Below are 19745 nucleotides of genomic sequence, written 5' to 3'. Positions count from 1 at the left end.
TGAAGGATAAGTGTGGTTACAAATTGAATTCAGTAAATGGGGAAGAAAGTGCACGGGATGAGTGGGAAGGGGCATGGATCCACCTGTGCAATATTGTCTTTTCCAGCACCTTTGTTGATTGTATTTAAAAGGCTCATGAACTGATCATGGGTCAAGAATAATTCTCATCCATATATATCCACTAACATTTCATATGTGAAGAGTCAGAGGATTTTGAAATTTAGACAGTGGAATCTGCTTTATTAGACTGAAGGCTGTGCCTTTAGTGAGCTATGTTTTGTTCAACACCACTGATTCTTTTGTACAGAAAGCACTCTAAAATCAAAAGCAGTCTGACCACATTTGTGAGCTAAAATAGTACTCAGAAGAACAATAACTTGCTGTTTATTTCTCAGACCTCCTGATAAGGACAGCAAAAGCTAAAGGATAGAGCAGCACAGTGAAAAAGTGGTTACTCATGATAGTGGACAGCCCATGTGCTGAAAAATAGGGCTATTGTAATGGAATAGGCCTTGATTCCACAGGCTACTTAATGATGTTCCTAAGCCCTTTCTGAATAGGGCCTTGCAGGGAAAGAACAGAGCTGAATTCTTTGTTTGAAAGTTTTAGTGAGCCCCAGAACCTATAAACAATGCTGAAGTATTCCACTTCATAATATTAAGTGTTTGTAATCCCCCAGTTATGCATTAAAAAGATAAGGCATATAGAACTGATATACTTTCAGTCAAAAAATGATATCAATATATCAGGAATAGCTTGAAGCTAGAGTAGGCAGTGTGTATATTGAAACCCTTGAGTAAGTTAAATGACAGGTCTCTAGCATGTAACAGGAGGCATATGATAAATAATCTGGAGAGGGATTTAAACTAACACAGAAACTGCTTTTTGCCTAAAAATAGGATAATTTCTGCCTAGATAAGGTACTCAGTTGGCGAAGTAATAATATTCATAAAGACAGAGCAGATGGAGAGTAGTTTAACAGTATGAATGAATCAGGAGTTCAAATATCTACTTCTGTTTTCAAAAAGTTTTCCTGAATATTTAGTGTCTTTCATTGAACTAGATTTCTAAGAACAATAGTTACAATGAAGCTGCAGAAGCACTGAACCTCATGCAGTAGTGCTGTAGCCATTGTGGTTTCTGCAGAGTGTTTGTTGGGTAGTTGGCTACACAGTTTGGGGACAGTGTATCCATTATACCAGTAGGCTTGGCTACAGTCCTAGCCCTACGCGTGTGGCTGAAAAAAGCTCTGGTTTTCCCATTAGTATTTTAGCCAGTTAAAGAAAAAGTATCTGCCCGAGAGTATTACGTAAGCTCATAGTAGAAATGAAAAATTGAAATGATATTTTCTTTTTTACACATTATTATGCTGATGCTGCTGGTTTTCAATACAAAAGGAGAAATATACCTGAATCTGTATTTAATTAAAAAATATTGAACTTCACCATAGTGGCGTTAAAAAAAATCAAAGTTGGGGAACTTCCTGTATCACTTAGTTTCCTTTTAAACTTCCAATTCCTTTCTGTTGGTCTGTGCATATTTGCTTTTTAGATGTGTCCACTGTATGCTACAGAGTAGTTGTGAGTTACCTGAACTAATTTCGTATGAGGTTCTGTATGAAGGAGGTTTCAGGTACTCTGAGTATCTGAAACAAGCAGTGTGTAACTCAGCAAAGACTAAATTTATCCTGTTGGGAACTATGATGCCAGTGTGCATAGTACCCCCATTGCCCCATTGCTCCTACACCTTGGCTGCTAAGCAGTGTTAGAGGAACCTGTGTGTGCCTCAGCCACACCAACAGCGTGGGGTGGGTGCATCTCCTGTCTGCCACATACACAGCTCTGGGTGATGGACACTTCTGCTACCTGAATTCTTTACCATTCTTCTTCTTCCATTTTTCTTCACAGACAACAGAGGTATAGAATGAGACACACTCACAAACTCAGCTGCCACAGCTATTAAAGCAGGGAGATCAGGACCTTGCTGCATCCTTTCCCCAGATTCAGAGTTTGATTCCCTATTTTTATTTTAGTTCTTTTGCTCCACCCGTTCACCCTACTCTGTTCCTGCTTGATCTTGCTTTGAATGTCTTTGCTTTCCTTTGATTAAATTAGATGCTCTTGGAATCTTAATCCAAATATACTGGGACCAAAGACTAATCTAAGCTTCTGTGATTTGTCCTATACAGGAAATGAATGAGTTGCTGTCGTGGGTTTACAGGAAGCAGGTTTTCTGGGAATGGAGTGGCCAGAGGCCAATAGGTGTTCAGATTTTAAATTGACACCAGGCTTGGCCACTGAGGGTGGATGCGCCTCTGAGAACACAGGGGTTAGAAGCAGAGCACTCCCTTGGGCTCTCTCTTTGATTTCCGGCCAGCAAAGAGGCAAGGCCTCCCCTGCCCGGCTTCAAGCTGGGCAGGGGAGGGGAAAATCTGCGGCCCGGCAGAGGTAGGCCTGACCCCTCAGGATGGAAGGGTGGTGGGGACACCAGGAGGCGTTGGGCAGCCCCCCCCAGGAGAGACAGAGGGAGAGAGGCCCCGAGAAGATTTGGGCAGCACCCCCCAGCTAGAAGATGAGAGAGAGAAAGCTGGTACGGGCCTGTGGCCTTGAAGTGATATCGGCCTGTGAAGAAGGAGGGGGGAAGGGGGGAGTGCAGCAGGGAAGGAGCCTGGCCACGTGCAGAAGTTTGTTAACCCCTTTCTGGACAATGAAGACCTCACAGAGCATTTGGACCTTTCCTGGAGGGGAGATGGAGTGGATGATAAAGAGGAAATGGGCAAGAGAATGACAGTCGGAGCAGTGAGTGAGGCTGGGAGAGTAAAGAAGAGGCCGGAAAGAGATGATGGAGTAGCTGGTTGCTGGACTCTTTTTGGTACAGCCATGGACAGAACCGTGCTTCCTCGCGACACAGAGGCTGCATGCAGGGGGGAGGCGATGGCTCAGAACTGAGAGGGTTCAGTTTTGGAGACCCCCCAGCCCCAGGGGGTAGACAAGTATGTGGGGGACAAGAGGTCCCGAGATGAGAGAAAACTGTGCTTTTTTTGGAACTGGTCAAAACACCCTTAAAAGGATAACCCTTGAAGCAGCTCCGTTCCTTGTCCAGTGGTGGGAGCGCTGGGCATGCAAGGAAGAGGTCACCATGGCCCCAAGAAGGACTCCTCTCCTCTTGATGGACTGGAATTGAGTATTTACAGGGTGATGGATGGAGACTTGAAATTTGGAAGATGTAGTGGAAATGTGGTGGGGGAGGAGGAAATGCTTTTTGTGGAGTTTTCATTTTCCAGGTGTATGTGTGTGTGTGTGTGTGTGTGTTTTTTTTTCCTTTTGTAGTTTAGTTAATAAACTTTTTTTTTTAAGGTAGAGGCCTGCTTTGCTTATTTCCTGGTCACATCTCACAGCAAACACCAGGGAAGTATATTTTCATGGGGCACTGGCATTGTGCCAGTGTCAAACCATGACAGTTGCTTGGCCTGTGTCAAAGTCTATTCACTACAATTCTTTATTTTTAAAATTCTTTCAAAAGGAACAAAAAACTCTTCCTTAATTGCTTCCAATTGCTTTTTTATTTTAAATTCAGTCTTTTTTGCACCCAAGATGAAACTCCAAATATCCCAACTCCTCTTTTTTGTGTCTGTTGATCCTCATAGCTCCCCAGACACCTACCAATATGAAAATTAAAATGCTTCTCAAATACCACCACCCCCCCAAAAAAAAAATCCATGGTTTGTTAAGAGTTCAATATTTCTAAGAATAGGAATAGCATTAAGTCATTTGAGTAAATGGCCAAAAATTGTAAGAGAAGTGAGATGGATGCCAAGAAATGAGATGGATACCAGTACCATAATAAGCACATAAGCAAAAATGCTCAAGATAGTCTGCTTTTGAATAGAACACATTAACACTCGTATGAATATGTAATAGAATGCTAACTATTCTTAAAGAAATGCAAAAGTTTGCTTTCATATTACAGAATTTTGCTGAAAAAGCTCCCTTGTCAAGTTGTCATGAGTGCTTTCTCATCTTGAGGATTGAAACATCAAAGTAGTCAAAAGATTTTAACTCAATTACCCTTTTTGTGCAGAATGATCAAGAGCCAGCCTCAGGAATACAGTTTCATTCCTCGAACATGGATCTTTCCTGCAGAATACACACAGTTTCAGAACTATGTAAAAGAACTGAAGAAGAAACGTAGACAGAAAACTTTCATAGTCAAACCAGCTAATGGTGCAATGGGACATGGGTGAGTTGTGAGTTAACTTCAGTCTTCTGACCTGTTAAAGGTGAAATCCAGTGCTACTTACGACATTAACAGAAGCTGTGTATTAATAAGAAGATTGTATTTTGAGTTGTGTGAAAGTCAGTGTATTGGGTGAAGACTTCACAAGCCTTAAATAAACCCAAATAATTATTATGAACACAGTTATTTTATTGTGAATTTTTCTGCTGTGCTTAGATTTATAGGGTGAGATTGTATTGGGCATAAATGGCAGGGTTTTGGTGGCTGGAGGCTGCAGGGATGTGTGTGGGAGGTCAGGATCTTTCACAGCTTTAAAACCAGCTCAGATACTCCATTGTGTTCCCAAACTGCAGCCAGTCAGAGATGCAGAAATGTGTTTGAGAGCAGCAGCCACAAGGTTTAGGAGAGACGGAGGAGATGCTCTTGGGGATGTGGCTGGATGTGCACTCTTGGAAGCAGGGCACACCCCTGAAGACACTGCAACCTGCAGTTGAGTTGAAGCAGTTTTGTTTGTGAGAGGCCCACACAGTAAAAATCCAATGAGATAAATATTGCAATTGTATTTTTAGTTCTTTTTTTTTAGATATTTTGGTTTTAGCTTTTATTGCTTTTAATATCAATTTGAATTATACTATATTGTAAAGCTCTTAGTTTTTCAGCATATGTCAGAATTACTATAAAAGTAAGGCTCTCGAACTTTTCAATTTCTTTATTTTTCAGTCTTCTTGATAAGGGCTAAGATAAGCTAAAGGGAAAGGTAGCAGCATAGTTCAGAGAAATTTCTGCAAAGTACTTCACTCTATTAGGACTATTCAGTACCAAACCTCTGAAATGTATAATGAATAATAGGGAATAATGTTAAGGTAGCCTTAAGGTTCTGGGAATTTTTGGTTAATAATTGTATACTGAAAATATTAGCTTTTACAGTTATTTAAAAGTCTTATGTTGTTAGAGATTGGAAGTTCATAGCTCATATATAAACCTTTTTTCATTCTGGTGTGAGGGAACTGGAAATACAGAGATACTGAGCTTAATCTGTGCAATCCTCAGTCATACAGATCAGTGTCCTGCTTTGCAAACTTCATCACCTAAGGTTAGCACTGAAAGTTCTTTGCAGTCTGTGCCTCAGGCAGAAGTTGTGACAAAGACTGGAAGTCTATTTTTAGAGCTGCATGAGGAATAATCACAGAAGCTGGAGACTGGTCGTTCTGCCAAACAATTTCTAAGTGTAGAGCAAACCCATTATTACAAATTGTTGAATCAAAGCAAGCAGAAAGTTACTTTGAAATGGCTCGTTGCCTTTTTCCATCTAGTGAACCACAATAAAGGACAGGAAACCAAAAGCCTTGTAAGGGAATGGAACTTCTTCTCTGTCCTAAAAACCAGATATCTAAGTCTCTTTCTCTAGGTAGACTTTAGCCTCCCTACTTGGCTGGGTGACCATGATAATCTATTTCAAAGAGTAATGTCTAAGTTTTAAAACAACTTTTGTTTTTACCAGGATCTCTTTAATAAGAAATGGAGAAAAGTTACAAGCTCAGGATCACTTAATTGTTCAGGAGTATCTTGACAAACCATTTCTCATGGAAGGCTACAAGTTCGATTTACGTGTGTATATTCTTGTGACCTCCTGTGATCCATTAAAAATATTTTTATATCATGATGGACTGGTGAGAATGGGCACAGAAAAGTATCACCCCCCCAGTGACTCAAATTTGGTAAGTTGGAGTTTATTCCAATTTATTGCTTATGGTATAGAGTTTAACCTGTGTAGTGTTTGCAGGTGGCAGAATTAAATAAACTGGTACTTGAGTTCATCTGGATAAACTTCTACATTGCCATTAAAGAGAAAAAATTTTATATGAAAGACACTTAACACATGGTTTTCTATCAAAATCACAAGTATAGCCACATTATTGCTTATATATAAAATTTTATATGACTTTGCATGTATGTATGCTAAAGAATTGAAATATATTCTAGAGGAAAACAAAGGATAACAACCCAAAAAATAAAATCAAATCACTGCAAGAATGAGCATATTGCTTTTATATTCATCTGAGACTGAGGCTGGGGTGGCAGGTGGTAATAAGCTTTATCTCCTGCTAGATCATTGCTTAGCATCCATCAAGTTTGGAGCCTTTGCTGAGGGTCCTGCCAGGTTTCAGCCATTGTGTTGGGAAGTGAGGCAGAAAGGAGAGAACCAGCACTGCAGGGGCCCAGTGCTCACTGCAGTCCCTGAACATGAGGAATCTCCTGCTGCTGCTGCTGTTTGTCAGTGCCTGCTTCAGCAGGGACAGGAGAATGTACTTGGCAGCTTTAGGGTGATTCAGTAGAGCTGCCTGAAAACACAGAGAAAACCAAGAAATGCTAAAGGTCATGCTAGAGATTTTGCACAATTTGTTCCTCTTGTTCCACTGTATAGCATGTTGCCCTGTTGGGGGGTGTAAACCCTTCTCTTTTGGCTCAGACCAAAATGCAGATGTATAAGAAAGAAGTAGATTTGCAGCATTGGAAGGTATTGGTAGGTTAGGTTTGTTATACCTCTCTCTGTACTCCATTGCTTTTAGAGCAGCTTCCCTGTAATTATGTAACAGAAAACACCATGGAGCCTTTTTGCCTATGTGAAACTTAAAATTCAGACTGCCTCTTGGTGTGCCTTTGAAAAATGCAGGTACAATTGGAGGCCCAGTACAAATGCTATATTTGGAAGTGTTCCAGTACTATATTTGGAATAGTTTGCTTTTACAATTTGTGTATTGCTGCTAATCTCGGCATTAGCAGCATTGAAATATGCTCTGAGAGGATAAACAGAGCAGGCAGTTGTTTCTGTGTTCTCAGAACTGTTCATGCTGGAAGTTGTCTATTGTGTGAAATAACGTGCTTGTCACTAATGACATTGTTCTTTGGATGACATATTTCCACAGTGACATTGTTTCAAATAACTTTGGACTATCAGTTCAGATGCCCAAACACTTTTTTTTTTTGGTAGTCCAACAAATAATTACTTTTGTCTGAAATAATTTTAATTTCATGGAATGATGATTCAAAACCAATAGATTTCAGAATGATTCTTAAAGGAGTAATGAAACCATGGGAGAAATTCGTTGCTTCTAGTGCTACTACAATATACTGTTAACTCGTTTGCAATTAAATTGATTGGTTTTGGTAATTTCATTAAGTTTTTTAAAGATAAGAAAGTGTAGTAAGATAAATGACAGCAGAAGGTTTGTGTTATCTATTAAAGATGAATTGGAACAGGAGGCTTTTGGTCACCTTAGAATATCATCTACTTCATGTATGTAAATCAAACATGACAGAGAACTGTCACTGTGATGAGGACAGGCATCACCATAGTGTAAGTGAAAAGCTGAATTAATCTCTGGGAGATAATGCAAATGTACAGATTATGATTTATAAATTGAGCTTGGAAAAGGAATGCTTTCTTTAAATTCAACTGATAACGTGAGTCTATTGCTGCTGGCATTTTGCTCCATAAAGGAACTGTAGCACTCAGTCATTTATGTAACGTATGTTTTGAAATTTACCTCCCTCTGATGTATGGCTACCAGCCAGTTAAAAATGAGCAATTTTGGCAGATATCAGCATGGCAGATGAGTTTATATGTAAAAGATATTTTAAAGTAGCAGTATCATGAGAACACTTCTCATAAATAAGCCACAGTGAAAACTGAAATGTGGGATTGTCTATGAAGCAGATGCCAGAGTGTCTTTTAGCACTTTAAAAATAGCACTTCAAAATACTGACTTTATTGTTTGCTTCTTGTGGAATATAATAATTCTCTAAGTTATGATAATTGCTCTCTACGTTTTTAGGTAGTTGTTTATATGGAGACCTTTAAAATGGCAGATATAGTATCTAACCAGATGTGGAGTGGTGGATCAGTTCACTCCAACTGACTTAAGTAGAAGCCCAGGTTTTGTTTTAAGATGACTGTGGAGCATTCAGTCATGCAATCTTCTAGAATCAGAACCACTAAATCTGCCCATAGTGTATTTCCAAATATGAGCTGTTTGATTATCTTTACTGATTTAATGTCAGCTTTTCTTTACATGATTTTGAATTGACTATTTTAGAATTGTTTTTAAAGTTTCTAAAATGTCTTTTCTTCCTTTTTTTAGAGTCAATTGTATATGCATCTGACTAACTACTCTGTCAATAAACATAATGAACACTTTGAACGGGATGAAACAGAAGACAAAGGAAGCAAACGCTCCATAAAATGGTTTACTGAGTTTCTAGAAACAAATAATCTTGATGTCTCCAAATTCTGGAGTGATATTTCAGTAAGATAGACTAAAGCACTTTATTTTATTTTGTGTATTTTTAGAAAGTTAATTGCTTCTGCCATCTGCTTTACTGCAATTCAGAATGATTTTTGAAACTTTATTAACCCAAATTCTCAGCAATGGATGTCACAAAGGACATACTATAAACTATTATTATGTTTTTTAAAATACTAAATTCATAGTCTGATTACAAATTAAATGTAATGTTTTTTCTGAGGATCAAAAGTCCTTTCAAGCAGTTATTCACATAAGGAATATGGTACAAAGGAATCATGCCATTTAAACTCTTGGAGACTTTATCTTAGCATATAAAGTGAATTTTATGTGTAAATATTTACTAAATTTTAGTCAGTGTTGCATATATCTTTGTACTTACTCAAGCACCATTGAAGTGGTTGTGTTACAGGTGTCTTTAGATGAGGAATAGGCTTGAGATTGTTGGAGCTTAAAGCTGTTTGCATGATTCTGAGAACACTTATCAAAAATTATACTGCAAAATGAAATGGATGAAGATTGGCTATACTATTCTATGTTACCAATTTGCTTTTATTATTTAACTTATTGCAAGTCTCAAAGTTTGTATGTAGCATGGAAAGTACAGCAATAGTCTAGAACTATAGAAAGTTATATATCGTACTAAGTAGGAATAGTTTGTTTACTATAGACAATTTATTTGGTATTTTAAATCTTTTTTCCTAGTAGATATGTAAAGGAAATTTGAACTATTAAAGCACGAAACACTGTAGTTCAGTATGTGCTGGTGTTTTCTCTCCTGATGAATTTTTCTGGACCGCATCCCTGCAGGAGCTGGTGGTGAAGACTCTGATAGTGGCAGAGCCGCACGTGCTTCACGCCTATCGCATGTGCAGGCCGGGGCAAGCACCAGGAAGTGACAGTGTCTGCTTTGAAGTCCTGGGATTTGATATTCTGCTGGACAGAAAACTAAAACCATGGCTCCTAGAGGTAAACCTCTTTATACAGATGTAAATTTTTAGGCATAAAGTTAACTAAGCCCCAGCTGAGTCCATATCTATGTAAGAAAACCTGCAAAGAAAATCTGTGCACTGTTGTTGTGCACATAAATGGTGCTTTTGTGCAGCATCCATACAAAAGTGCAGTATCACCTTGCAGTGATTTTTGATACTGAAAAAAAGGTAATTGTTTTCCTAGACCGATGTAGCATTTCACATGTTTTTGAAAGTTTTAATGGTTTAATGGGAAATGTAACATTAATCTAGTTGTTATTGTCGATAGAGGACCTTGATTATAGTGAGTGGGTGCTACATAGATTTCCTTCATAAGTATGGCTATGTAATATGGCTCTGGTAACTTTTTGTGAATGTGTGCCCTTAATATTTTCCTTTTTGTGGATATGTGTTCTTTTCCTCTCCTGTGCTTTTAAAGCACTGCCATAAACAGAGAAAACGAATTTGATATACAGAAAATTCTACAAACAATTGGTATGATGGGATCGGAAGAAACATTTATTCTCTGATATGTTTGTTAAAGAGAGGTACAGTTAAATTAAGTGGTGCTCACACACATTTTCAACCAGAAATGTTTGAACTTTGTCTGTTGTGTCTCTTATATTGCCCTATTAATAACATATAGATGACGTTCACTTGTCTTTTTTCAGATTGTCTTATTTCATTCTGTTAACTGGTTGGGGGGCTGTGCAGCTTGGGGAAAAAAAGCAAAATGTATTCAAATCTCTCTATTGACAGTAAGTCATGAATATGATTTGGCTACTGATGAACAAAATATACACAATTAACTTAGTGAATTATAACCTCATTTGCAGGCCATTAATACTGTCAACAGTTGTTTTGTCGTGCTTATTTCTCTCAGGGATTCATTATAATTTTAATTAGAAAAATAGAATTCCTCCACTGTTGCCATGCAGACATAGCATATTTGGTGACTTTGATGTTCTTGCCAACAGCAGCGCATGACATGAACTTAGTCTGTATTACATCAACATCTTCTGTTTTTGTCCAGTGAAGCTTGCTGTCCCTTTGATTTAGCACTGCTCTTCCAGATTATCATCTGTAGGTTGCCTGTAACTTGCATATAACTGTGTGTAGTTATTTGAGAGCAGACTGAAGAGTCTGTGTAACATTTCATTCAGCCTTGTAGCAAATGCTGGCAGACCAATTCTGTGAGAGGTGGTGAGTCAGCCAGCATAGGGAGTCCATTCTGAAGGACCCCACTCTGTCTGCTCTGATGTTTCCATGAGCTGTGGAGATTTTGGGGGGTTTGGGTCACTGCATATGGGTCTCAGAGGAGAATCATATTATCTCAAACTCCTTGTTTAGGAGGGAGTAAAGTAGTAAATGCTCCTGGTATTTTGAGTTGCTGGAGAATACTTCAGGACTTGGAATTTTGTACCTAGTTACTACTTTTTTTAAAAGCAAAGGTCCAAGTATTTCCTTTTCTGCTTTTGGTAATACACGTATCCTTCAGCTTGTTTTGCCAGACATTTACCAAAACTAACAGAAATTTCAAATTTTGAAACTTGCTAATTTTGCATACTCATTTACTACTTTTTTCCTTGCTTGTTCATGCTTTTTTTTAGCACTTCCAATGGAGTGTGTAGATGTGTGCGCACTGTGTGTATGCTGTGTGTAGTGTAGTAAAGGTCAAACCTGCAGTGTATATACATAGACTATACATAATATATATGGTTGGTGTCTATGTATATAGGCACATATATAGATAATTCTTATTTTCTAAAACACTTGTGCTACTTCCACAGATTTCCACTCTTATCTCTTTCCACCATTTCCCTCTTGCCAAAATCCCCTTAGGAGAGTGAATCATTCTTTCTAACAGTGGTAACGAGTCCTAATCACAAGGCCCTGAATGTTCCCAGTGTTATGGGAAAATTGCCAAAATAGGATTAGGATGATTAGTTTCATGTTTCCATGCCTCATGTAGCTTTTCTGTTACAAAGATAGCTTAACAAACTATTAAAAGAAATAAATTGTGCAACATATTATAATGTCTCCGCTTTCCCGAGCTGACTTTTGTTTATATTGCCTTGATGCATTGTAGCTCCCCTGCTCCTTGATGCTACTGAACTTCCGGAACCTTCTGCCGTAGTGAGGGTTGTGGGAAATGCAGGATTGCCATCTTGTGGCACCAAGTGTTTCTGGCAAGGATCTGTGCAGCCTCCATCCTTTCTGAGTAGCAACAATGACCTAGACCGCCGTTCGATTCCCAGGAAACCCAGTTTTCCTTTTTGACCAAAATTTCCAAGTTAGTTTATTTTATGTAAAAGAAAACCATACAGTTGAAGTTCTTGGATGGACTCCAACCTTGTTCACCCTCATTATATTTAGCTAGGATCACACAGTTGTGGTCATTGGAGAAAAAGATAACTTGCATTTTAATAATTTCCTCAAGTGTAGGGTACCTAACTTCCTTTGTGATTTATGTGGACAAGGCAAAGGAAACCTTACATGTAGATTCAGAAATTTATTTTTTACTGTCACTGAGCTAGCAAAATCTGTTCAAAACTTTATCAGTCCAGGTGAAATGAATGTGAACATCTTAAACCAATCAATTATTGCTAATTCCTAATAATGAAGTAGTTAAAGTTAACATACACAAACTTTCTGGCATCTACTTGTTTCTCTTGTGTTATGCTTGCCCTGTTTGTACCCGTGGAGGTCCAAAGGCCACCATGGAGGTAGGAGAAGTCTACTTCTCCAAAAAGAGATGGTAGGTGGTTATACCAAGTTTTCAGTGTCATATGTTCTTCACCAGGAAGAACACACTCTTGATGGTGAAGTTTTCTTCATCTTTGCTCTTAATTTCACTTTGGATTATTTTTCTTTGCTGCCATGATCTACTTACTGATGGTCCCTTTACTGGCCAGCAATTCCACATTGTCTCCAAGTTTTACCACATGTATTTTACATCTCTGGAATCATGCCATGTGCTTTCTTTGTTACCTCTAGACCCAGTATTATCTAGTTTACAAGACTGCATTCCTGTAGTGAATACAATTTGGCCACTGGCATCAGTGTCTAGATTTTCAAGGCCTTTGCAGTCATCATTTGCTTGTACTTTTGGGGTCCCTCATACAATCCTGTTTTTGACAGCAATCTTCAAGATGTGCCTTGCTGATAAAATTACTGATGTTATATTAACACAACCTATTTGTGCATGTCCTGGTTGTCGGGTCACTGAACTCTAAATAACCATCTCCCAGCTGGCAGATGCCAGACAATGGTTTGGTAAGCTGTTATTGTGAATAGCTATTGTGGCATATCACTTGTATGTTATCAAGATTACAATGCCACAGTCATACAGATTAGTCAGCAACCCTATTTATTGTCTTTGTGATATGATAGTGGATGAACAGGTCAGTCTAAAGAGGTTGGTCAATTAAATATTTGGATTAAAGTCTTCAAAAAAATAAAGAATATGTATAAATCTTTTCACTATTTCTGCTGAATTTTCAAGATTTTACTTTCAACATCAGATCTCACTCCTCACTTTGTCTGCAAAAGCAGCAAAAGGGCTGACTCCTAAAGCTGAAAGGTACCTGTCAATTATGAGCATAAGTGATGGGGCAGCTGGGACTCAGCAACAGGACACTGGGTGGCACAGCAGCCATGATAGTTCTGTCCCACAACTGTAGAGGCTCTAAGATGCTCTGATATATTTAGAGTGCTAAAACAAAATAAACTGCTTTTGCACTCTACTTTGGACATGCAAACTGTCTCCCACTTCTGATTTGTGTGTGGCACAAGGCATTAGTTTTCTCTTCTGAAGCTCTTTTTTATCTGTGCCTTCTGTAACCAGCACTGCTCATGCACTATCAAAGTGACATTCCTGCTTGTCATTAGCACCCATTACCCAAGTATAAATTTTTATACCAGCCTGGAAAGAGTTCCTAGAATAAATCATTATTCCTCCTCAAATCTTCCTGACAACTGAGGTTCTGCAGGGAGTCCAAAACTTGTCAGGGTTATAGGATGTTAAGTTTATGATTTAGTCTCACTATGAGATTCCCAGTTGCGTTTTCCTTGTTTCTCTATATTTATGGTACAGATTTTAATCTCTAATCTTGTACTTAGTTTATAAGCTTTTTGTTGTGGAGACTGTTAATCATCTTATGTTTTCACACTATGTACTGATTTAATAGCTTAGCTCTCTACATGTTGCTGTCAAGTGTATCTGAAAAGTTATTTAAAAATGCTTAAAAATACCTTGGATTAGAGCCTCTTTCGGTCCTTGTATAGTTGTTACTTTTTTGAGTAGTATTTAAAGTTTCTTTCAGATTGGGACATAGAAAAGAGTTTGACTCTTTCTGTGCTGGACCACCATAGCATGGCACATCATCTGTTATGATGTGTTTAACAGCACTTTGTGTGGTAAATTCTCTGGCAGCAGCAATCAAGAGTATATTAGACTGGATTCACAGTGGCAGGACTTGAATGGTGTTCACTGTAAATGTCTGGATAAACTAATGACTGAAAGGGTACATTTCCCAGCTCCCAGTGTCTGTGATACTCAGTACTCTGTTTCAAAAATATACAAATGGAAAGGAACTTCTCAACGTGTATTCTCTTAAACTCTGTTGTATTTGAAAGAGCCATTTCTACAAAGCCTGTTACAATAGGTGTGTTCCCAACGAACCTGAACATTCCTGAGTCTTCTGTGTCTCATTTTTTTTTCAGATTAATCGTGCCCCAAGCTTTGGAACAGATCAAAAAATAGACTATGTTGTAAAAAAAGGTGTTCTGCTAAATGCATTAAAGCTCCTCAACATACGGTACCTTGTCCTCTTTTCTTCAGTCTGGCTCTATTTCTGTTGCTTTGATTTTTTTTTTAATTTGAATTGGACTTAGAGGAAATGAAAAACCTTTGTTCCCACCTTCACATTTTCAAAATGTAAATGTTTCCCTTGCTGTCAGTTTTACTATAAAAATTAACCTAAATTTAGTTTTTCTTCATGCGTATGTTCTTGCAAAAAATGAATGGTAATAGTAATCTTTGTACTTCTTTACAAAATTTTTCAAACACATCTTGAAGTTGGCGTATGTGTGCAGTCATAAGTATATGGCCATAACAAAAATTTGCTTGAGTGATAGTGTCACATTCAGTCAAAAGCCTACCCCTCTAGAGGAAAACTTTGTAGCTGAGATATGTTGAAAAAAATCTACAGCTCAGGAAAATAGATACAACCATGCTTGTACATTAAATTATAGCACAGAGTAAATACAGTATCCCTTAAAGTGTTAAAATTTTGTAGCCATGAATGTTAATATTAAAAAAAAACTTAATTAATGTTTCAATTCTAATTATATATGACAAACACGACTGACTGGAAAATACAGATTATTTAATTGATATGAAAGTTCATCTCATTTTGACTGCATTGAATTGACATTTCTTATTATCATCTGTGCTTCAGGACAAGTGATAAAAGGAAAAATTTAGCCCAACAGAAGGCTGAGGCTCAAAAAAGGCTCTATGGTCAAGGGTCAGTGAAAAAACTGCTGCCGGGTTCCTCAGACTGGGAGAAGCAACGCCACACACTGGAAAGGAGAAAACAAGAACTGGTAGGAAGGGGAAAAACGTGCTGTTTCTTGCTCATGGCTTATGTTCTCTTTTGTTTTAATTGTCTTACTTTCTTGATTTGTAGAAGGAAAGACTTGCACAAGTACGTAAACAGATTTCCAAAGAGGAGCATGAAAATAGACACATGGGGAATTACAGGTGAATGTTTTTGACTGTATTAGTAGGAAATATTCAGTATATTCTTTAGGAACAGCGGAAACAAGTATTTGTGGTAGATGATAATTTTCTGCCAAAAACGTGTAGACATTTATAGAAAATATATACATATACATCAGGTATCTTTTTTCAGATGGTTCTTTTCTTGATTCCTGTTTTTTCCATGCACTTAGGAATTTACATGGCATGTCGCCCTATTGTTTGTGCAAGACATTTGCTTCAAAGACATGATTGCTCACATTCAGTGTACATTCAGTCCATGATTGTTGTTATGGACCTGTTCTCTAATCACATATGATCCTTCTTATCATGGTGGCAGGGGGTGCAGTGTGATATTCCCCTGTAAAAAGATCATATTTGAATTGTATCTCTGAGGGTTGCCAAAAATTCGGAAACTTTATGGGTGCTTCCATCATTTTGAATAGAGTGACATTTGAAATACTTTACTTTTATTTTTGCACTTGAATTTTGGATCTTGGCAGGCTGAAATGTAAGTACCTTCAGATTCCTTCATAAAAGATGTTCAAAAGAGAGCTTTACATTGTCAGTTACAACAGGAAAACAAAAATTTTTTTTATGATGTTTTTGTTATTATTTCTTGTTATGACAAGTGAAAGCATGGCCTAGGCATATTTTGTGAAAGGGAGCAGAGTATGGCTAGCAATATATGATGGGAATGTTTGTCCACTCTTTATAATATTCATCCAGAATGTGAGACGTCTGAGTTCACATATTTTATTGTGAACTACTCAGAATACCTTTATTGCTGTTCTTCATTGCTGCCTTTTTTGAGCAGATGTTCTATATTTCCCAGTAAAATTCTCATTTTAACAGATAGAAGTTTCCATGCAATTTGCAATTTTGATGACTTAACATTTTGCTTACAAAGAGTCTTTCTTTGTAACTTTTAATTACGTATTTTCTTGATGTGTAGAGCTGAACTAGTAAGTAAAAAAAAACCTCTAGATGTACAATGAAGTGACAAAGTGGTTATTTTCATGCTACTAAAAGAAAGAAAAGCACTATGATGCTTTAACACATTTTTTTTTGCTAACTTAAATGTCACATTTTAAGTTGCTTATTCGGTTCTTGACTGAAAATCAGACACATGTTCTCTTTATTTAGCTTTTGGGTTAATGTAAATCAATAAAACCACACAACTTTCTTTTCCTCAGGAAAAAGTAAAGTGTCACTTCATGAGAATCTGCACTTTTAAAAAGGCAGAATAGCTTTGTGTTTTCTTATTGCCACGTCTTTGAGAAAAGGCTGAAGGATCAGCAGACCATGAGAAGGAAAGTAATTTTGGCTAGAGAAGAAGAGGAATTTTATCTGAGAGTTATGCAGTATTTTCTCCATGTGATATTCATCTGTAGAGCAGGACTAGCTTGTGCCAGGCATTGACATAGAATAATGGAAATTTTGGATGCTAGTATTGCTGAATGGATTAATATTGCACTCTGAATAAAAATCCAGAGAAACCTCAGTCAAACTCAGGAGGTTTGGATTTAATCTGTGGATATCAGCTCAGCAATTGGCTTAGGCCATGTCTGTGCAAGCACAGCAGCCTCCATCAGGAGTCTTGGGGCAGCTGAAGTAGGAGCCCCACTTTCAAGCTCTTGTGAAATCATGAGGAATTGGAAAGGATGTACATGGCTTTGAAATGGTCTTTAGCTGCAGTCTATTTCTAAATACATTAAGAATATTATCCTTTCTTAAAAGCATTCTTGTATGGCACTTTCTCTGCAGTAGAATCAGCACCATTAAAAGGTGTTGACTGAAACGAAATTAGAACCTAAATCTCCTTTAGGTGTTTAATGCAAACCGGAAGCATCTTCATTTGGTTCTACAACTGCCCTGAGACTAATGGTATCAAATCATCCTTTTTTTCCATTGCAACAAAATCCTCATGATAGATACCTTTTCAGGGAGAAAATGTCTGAAAAGGAAGAACGAGAAAAAAAAAAGAAACTTGTAAAAAGTTCAGAAAAGACTCACAAATACAAAGAAGTCACAAAATGTCATGCCCTGTATAAATGGTGTCCATGCCTTGCACAGTGCAGGCAAAATTAACTTATGGGTTACTCCTTACAATACATTAAAAATTAGTCTTCCGTCTTAGCCATATTTCTGGCTGTGTTTTGGGTATTCCTGACAGATGGATTGAAATGGTTTTCTTCAAAGCCCATTGTTGCTTGATGAGCATGAATAAATCACCAAGTCCTTCTTCTGATATTGTCATAATCTCCTTATTTGTGATTTTAGATAATAATGGCATAGCTGCTCTAATGGAAAATCAGTGACTGTTTATATCCATGTACCATTTTTTTTTCTTTCTTATAGCAACTATTTCTTCCTGTTAATTTTTTGGAGGACTTAGCATTCAAGTGCACTACATACTCAAGCCTTAATTCATATCCTGCCCATGGGATCAGAGCTATTGTTCAGATTTTCACTGTTTTGTCTCCTTTGATTGCAAAAAAAAATTATCTCGTGGCTTTGAATTTGACATACAATATTTTGTTAATATTTCATGAATCATTCACACCTGTATGCATCACTCACACCCGCTGAAATTTCTGAGCACTGCAAAACTGGGTTTTAGTATACCTCTGGAATGACCTACATGGAATTTCTTTTGACTGGCTAATTGATGGTTTAAACATGATTGTGTTCACTGAATTAGAAGTAGATTTAGAGAGCAATGGTCAAAGTATATGTTTTATGATTTGATATTATATAATTATTATAGATGGGATGTGTACATGTTAAAAAGGAGACTGTGTATTAGTGACATTACTTTTGTGTGATGAATACCTCAGCTTCTATCTTAAGCTGTTCTCTTTTTCCTTTCTCAGGCGAATTTACCCTCCTGATGATAAGACATTACTTGAAAAGTATGAGAGTTTGTTAGCCACCGCTTTCCAGACGTTTCTTGCTGGAAGAGCAGCTTCACTTCAGCGGGAAATGAATAACCCCTTAAAAAGAATGAAGGTACTGAAGTACACCGAGTTCTGGCTTTAGGAGTTACTTTGAATTAATGACCTCGTGGATTAGTTTCACTAAAATCATGTATGATGGCTGATAAATAGCATTTGATAATGTTCCATGATCTTATTATTATTCTTTGTGCAGCTTGTGGGCCAGATCCTTGAATCTGGATGAACTGCAGTGGACCCAGGGTGGAGACAGGCTAGATGGCTTTAAGCTACTTTACCATATCCCTGATCCTCAGCCTTACCCCTGGCCAAACCAGAGGTTGGCAGAAACTGCTTTTGAGCTGGTAATTGCCTCCTTCTTCCTCCAGTAATGTTCCCAGCCTATTCATCCACTTGTATGGACTGGAACAAGAGGCACCCTAAAACTAGCTCCACTAGTTTAAGGATTTAAGGCATCCAAAAATTTCACCTGATTTGCCTACTTATTTAGTCAGAGACAGTAGGAAAACAGCTATATTAATAACCAGCTAACATGATGTAATTTGAAATCTGAGAAATACTTTTGCCTCTTTGTAATTGGCATCATCCAACAGTTTTACAGGAGTCTTTGTTCAATCCTTCTGACTTTTTTTAAAAATATATGTTAAGGCTTGATTTTAACCCTCAATTTCATGTTGCTTGCAAGGAGAGATGCATGCATGAGAAGAAATATTTCTATTTCTTCCTGTGGAGGAATTCATATTCCTATTTCAGGAATTAGTAACCAGAGTAATTTTAAATTTCTACCACTTTCTGCTTGAATTTTTGAAGGACAGGGTATGTCCTGCTTTGAATTCATAGTAATGAAATTCCCATTTCTAGGAGGAGGACATTTTGGATCTTCTGGAGCAGTGTGAAATAGATGATGAAAAGCTAACAGGAAAATGCCCCAAGCAGCGAGGACCTAAGGTATTTGACTTCTAGATACCGATTTTTTATTTCACTCTGTAGACGAGTTTTCTGAGAATTTTAAGTGGGGAATTTAGTTAGCTGATCCAGCTGGAAGTTTTCTTCCTCTGACTGCCATTAACCTTTTTTTATTTTTTTTAAAGTATAAATAGAGGTATGACTACCATTTCTCCAACTAAATCCCATTAAATTTTTAAGGGGATATGCAATCCTTCTTTCCCTCTCTAAACCATTTGGAGGAATTGCCATGCACGGCAACAACTGTTGCACGAGACATTGATTTCAGTGTGTGTGTGAAAGGATTTTTCTATCAATAGTGGATCTCAAAAGAATGCTTTCATCTCTAATTAATTAGTGCCAAAATCAGGATTTTGAGATCATGGGATAAAAGGCAGTATGGAAACTCAAAGAATTAATTATAATTTTGATATATTTGGAGCTTGTTCCCTTGCTAAGAGGGTTGTACAGTATATCTTGGAACGCATTTTGTATCCAAAATCTGCTTTTAATGTGAATGTATATTATTTTTAGCTTAATGCTTTCTGCTTGTGTGCATAGTTCATGT

General features: G+C 37.6%; 1 protein-coding gene across 1 annotated transcript in view; it reads left to right on the top strand.

Moving 5' to 3' along the window:
* The window catches only part of TTLL7 (tubulin tyrosine ligase like 7), a 64906-nt gene that overhangs the window by 24299 nt on the left and 20862 nt on the right, over positions 1–19745 (top strand). Inside the window, exons 6-14 of the mRNA XM_030953325.1 lie at positions 4081–4239; positions 5738–5954; positions 8379–8543; positions 9351–9509; positions 14237–14331; positions 14974–15121; positions 15205–15278; positions 18152–18287; positions 19094–19180. Coding sequence (XP_030809185.1) covers positions 4081–4239; positions 5738–5954; positions 8379–8543; positions 9351–9509; positions 14237–14331; positions 14974–15121; positions 15205–15278; positions 18152–18287; positions 19094–19180 — 1240 coding nt within the window. The remainder of the gene's footprint in view (positions 1–4080; positions 4240–5737; positions 5955–8378; positions 8544–9350; positions 9510–14236; positions 14332–14973; positions 15122–15204; positions 15279–18151; positions 18288–19093; positions 19181–19745) is intronic.

Source organism: Camarhynchus parvulus, chromosome 8 (genome assembly GCF_901933205.1).
Source record: "Camarhynchus parvulus chromosome 8, STF_HiC, whole genome shotgun sequence".
Taxonomy (NCBI): Eukaryota; Metazoa; Chordata; class Aves; order Passeriformes; family Thraupidae; genus Camarhynchus; species Camarhynchus parvulus.
Note: the sequence above shows the minus strand (reverse complement) of the source record. Positions and strands in the feature narration are given on the sequence as shown.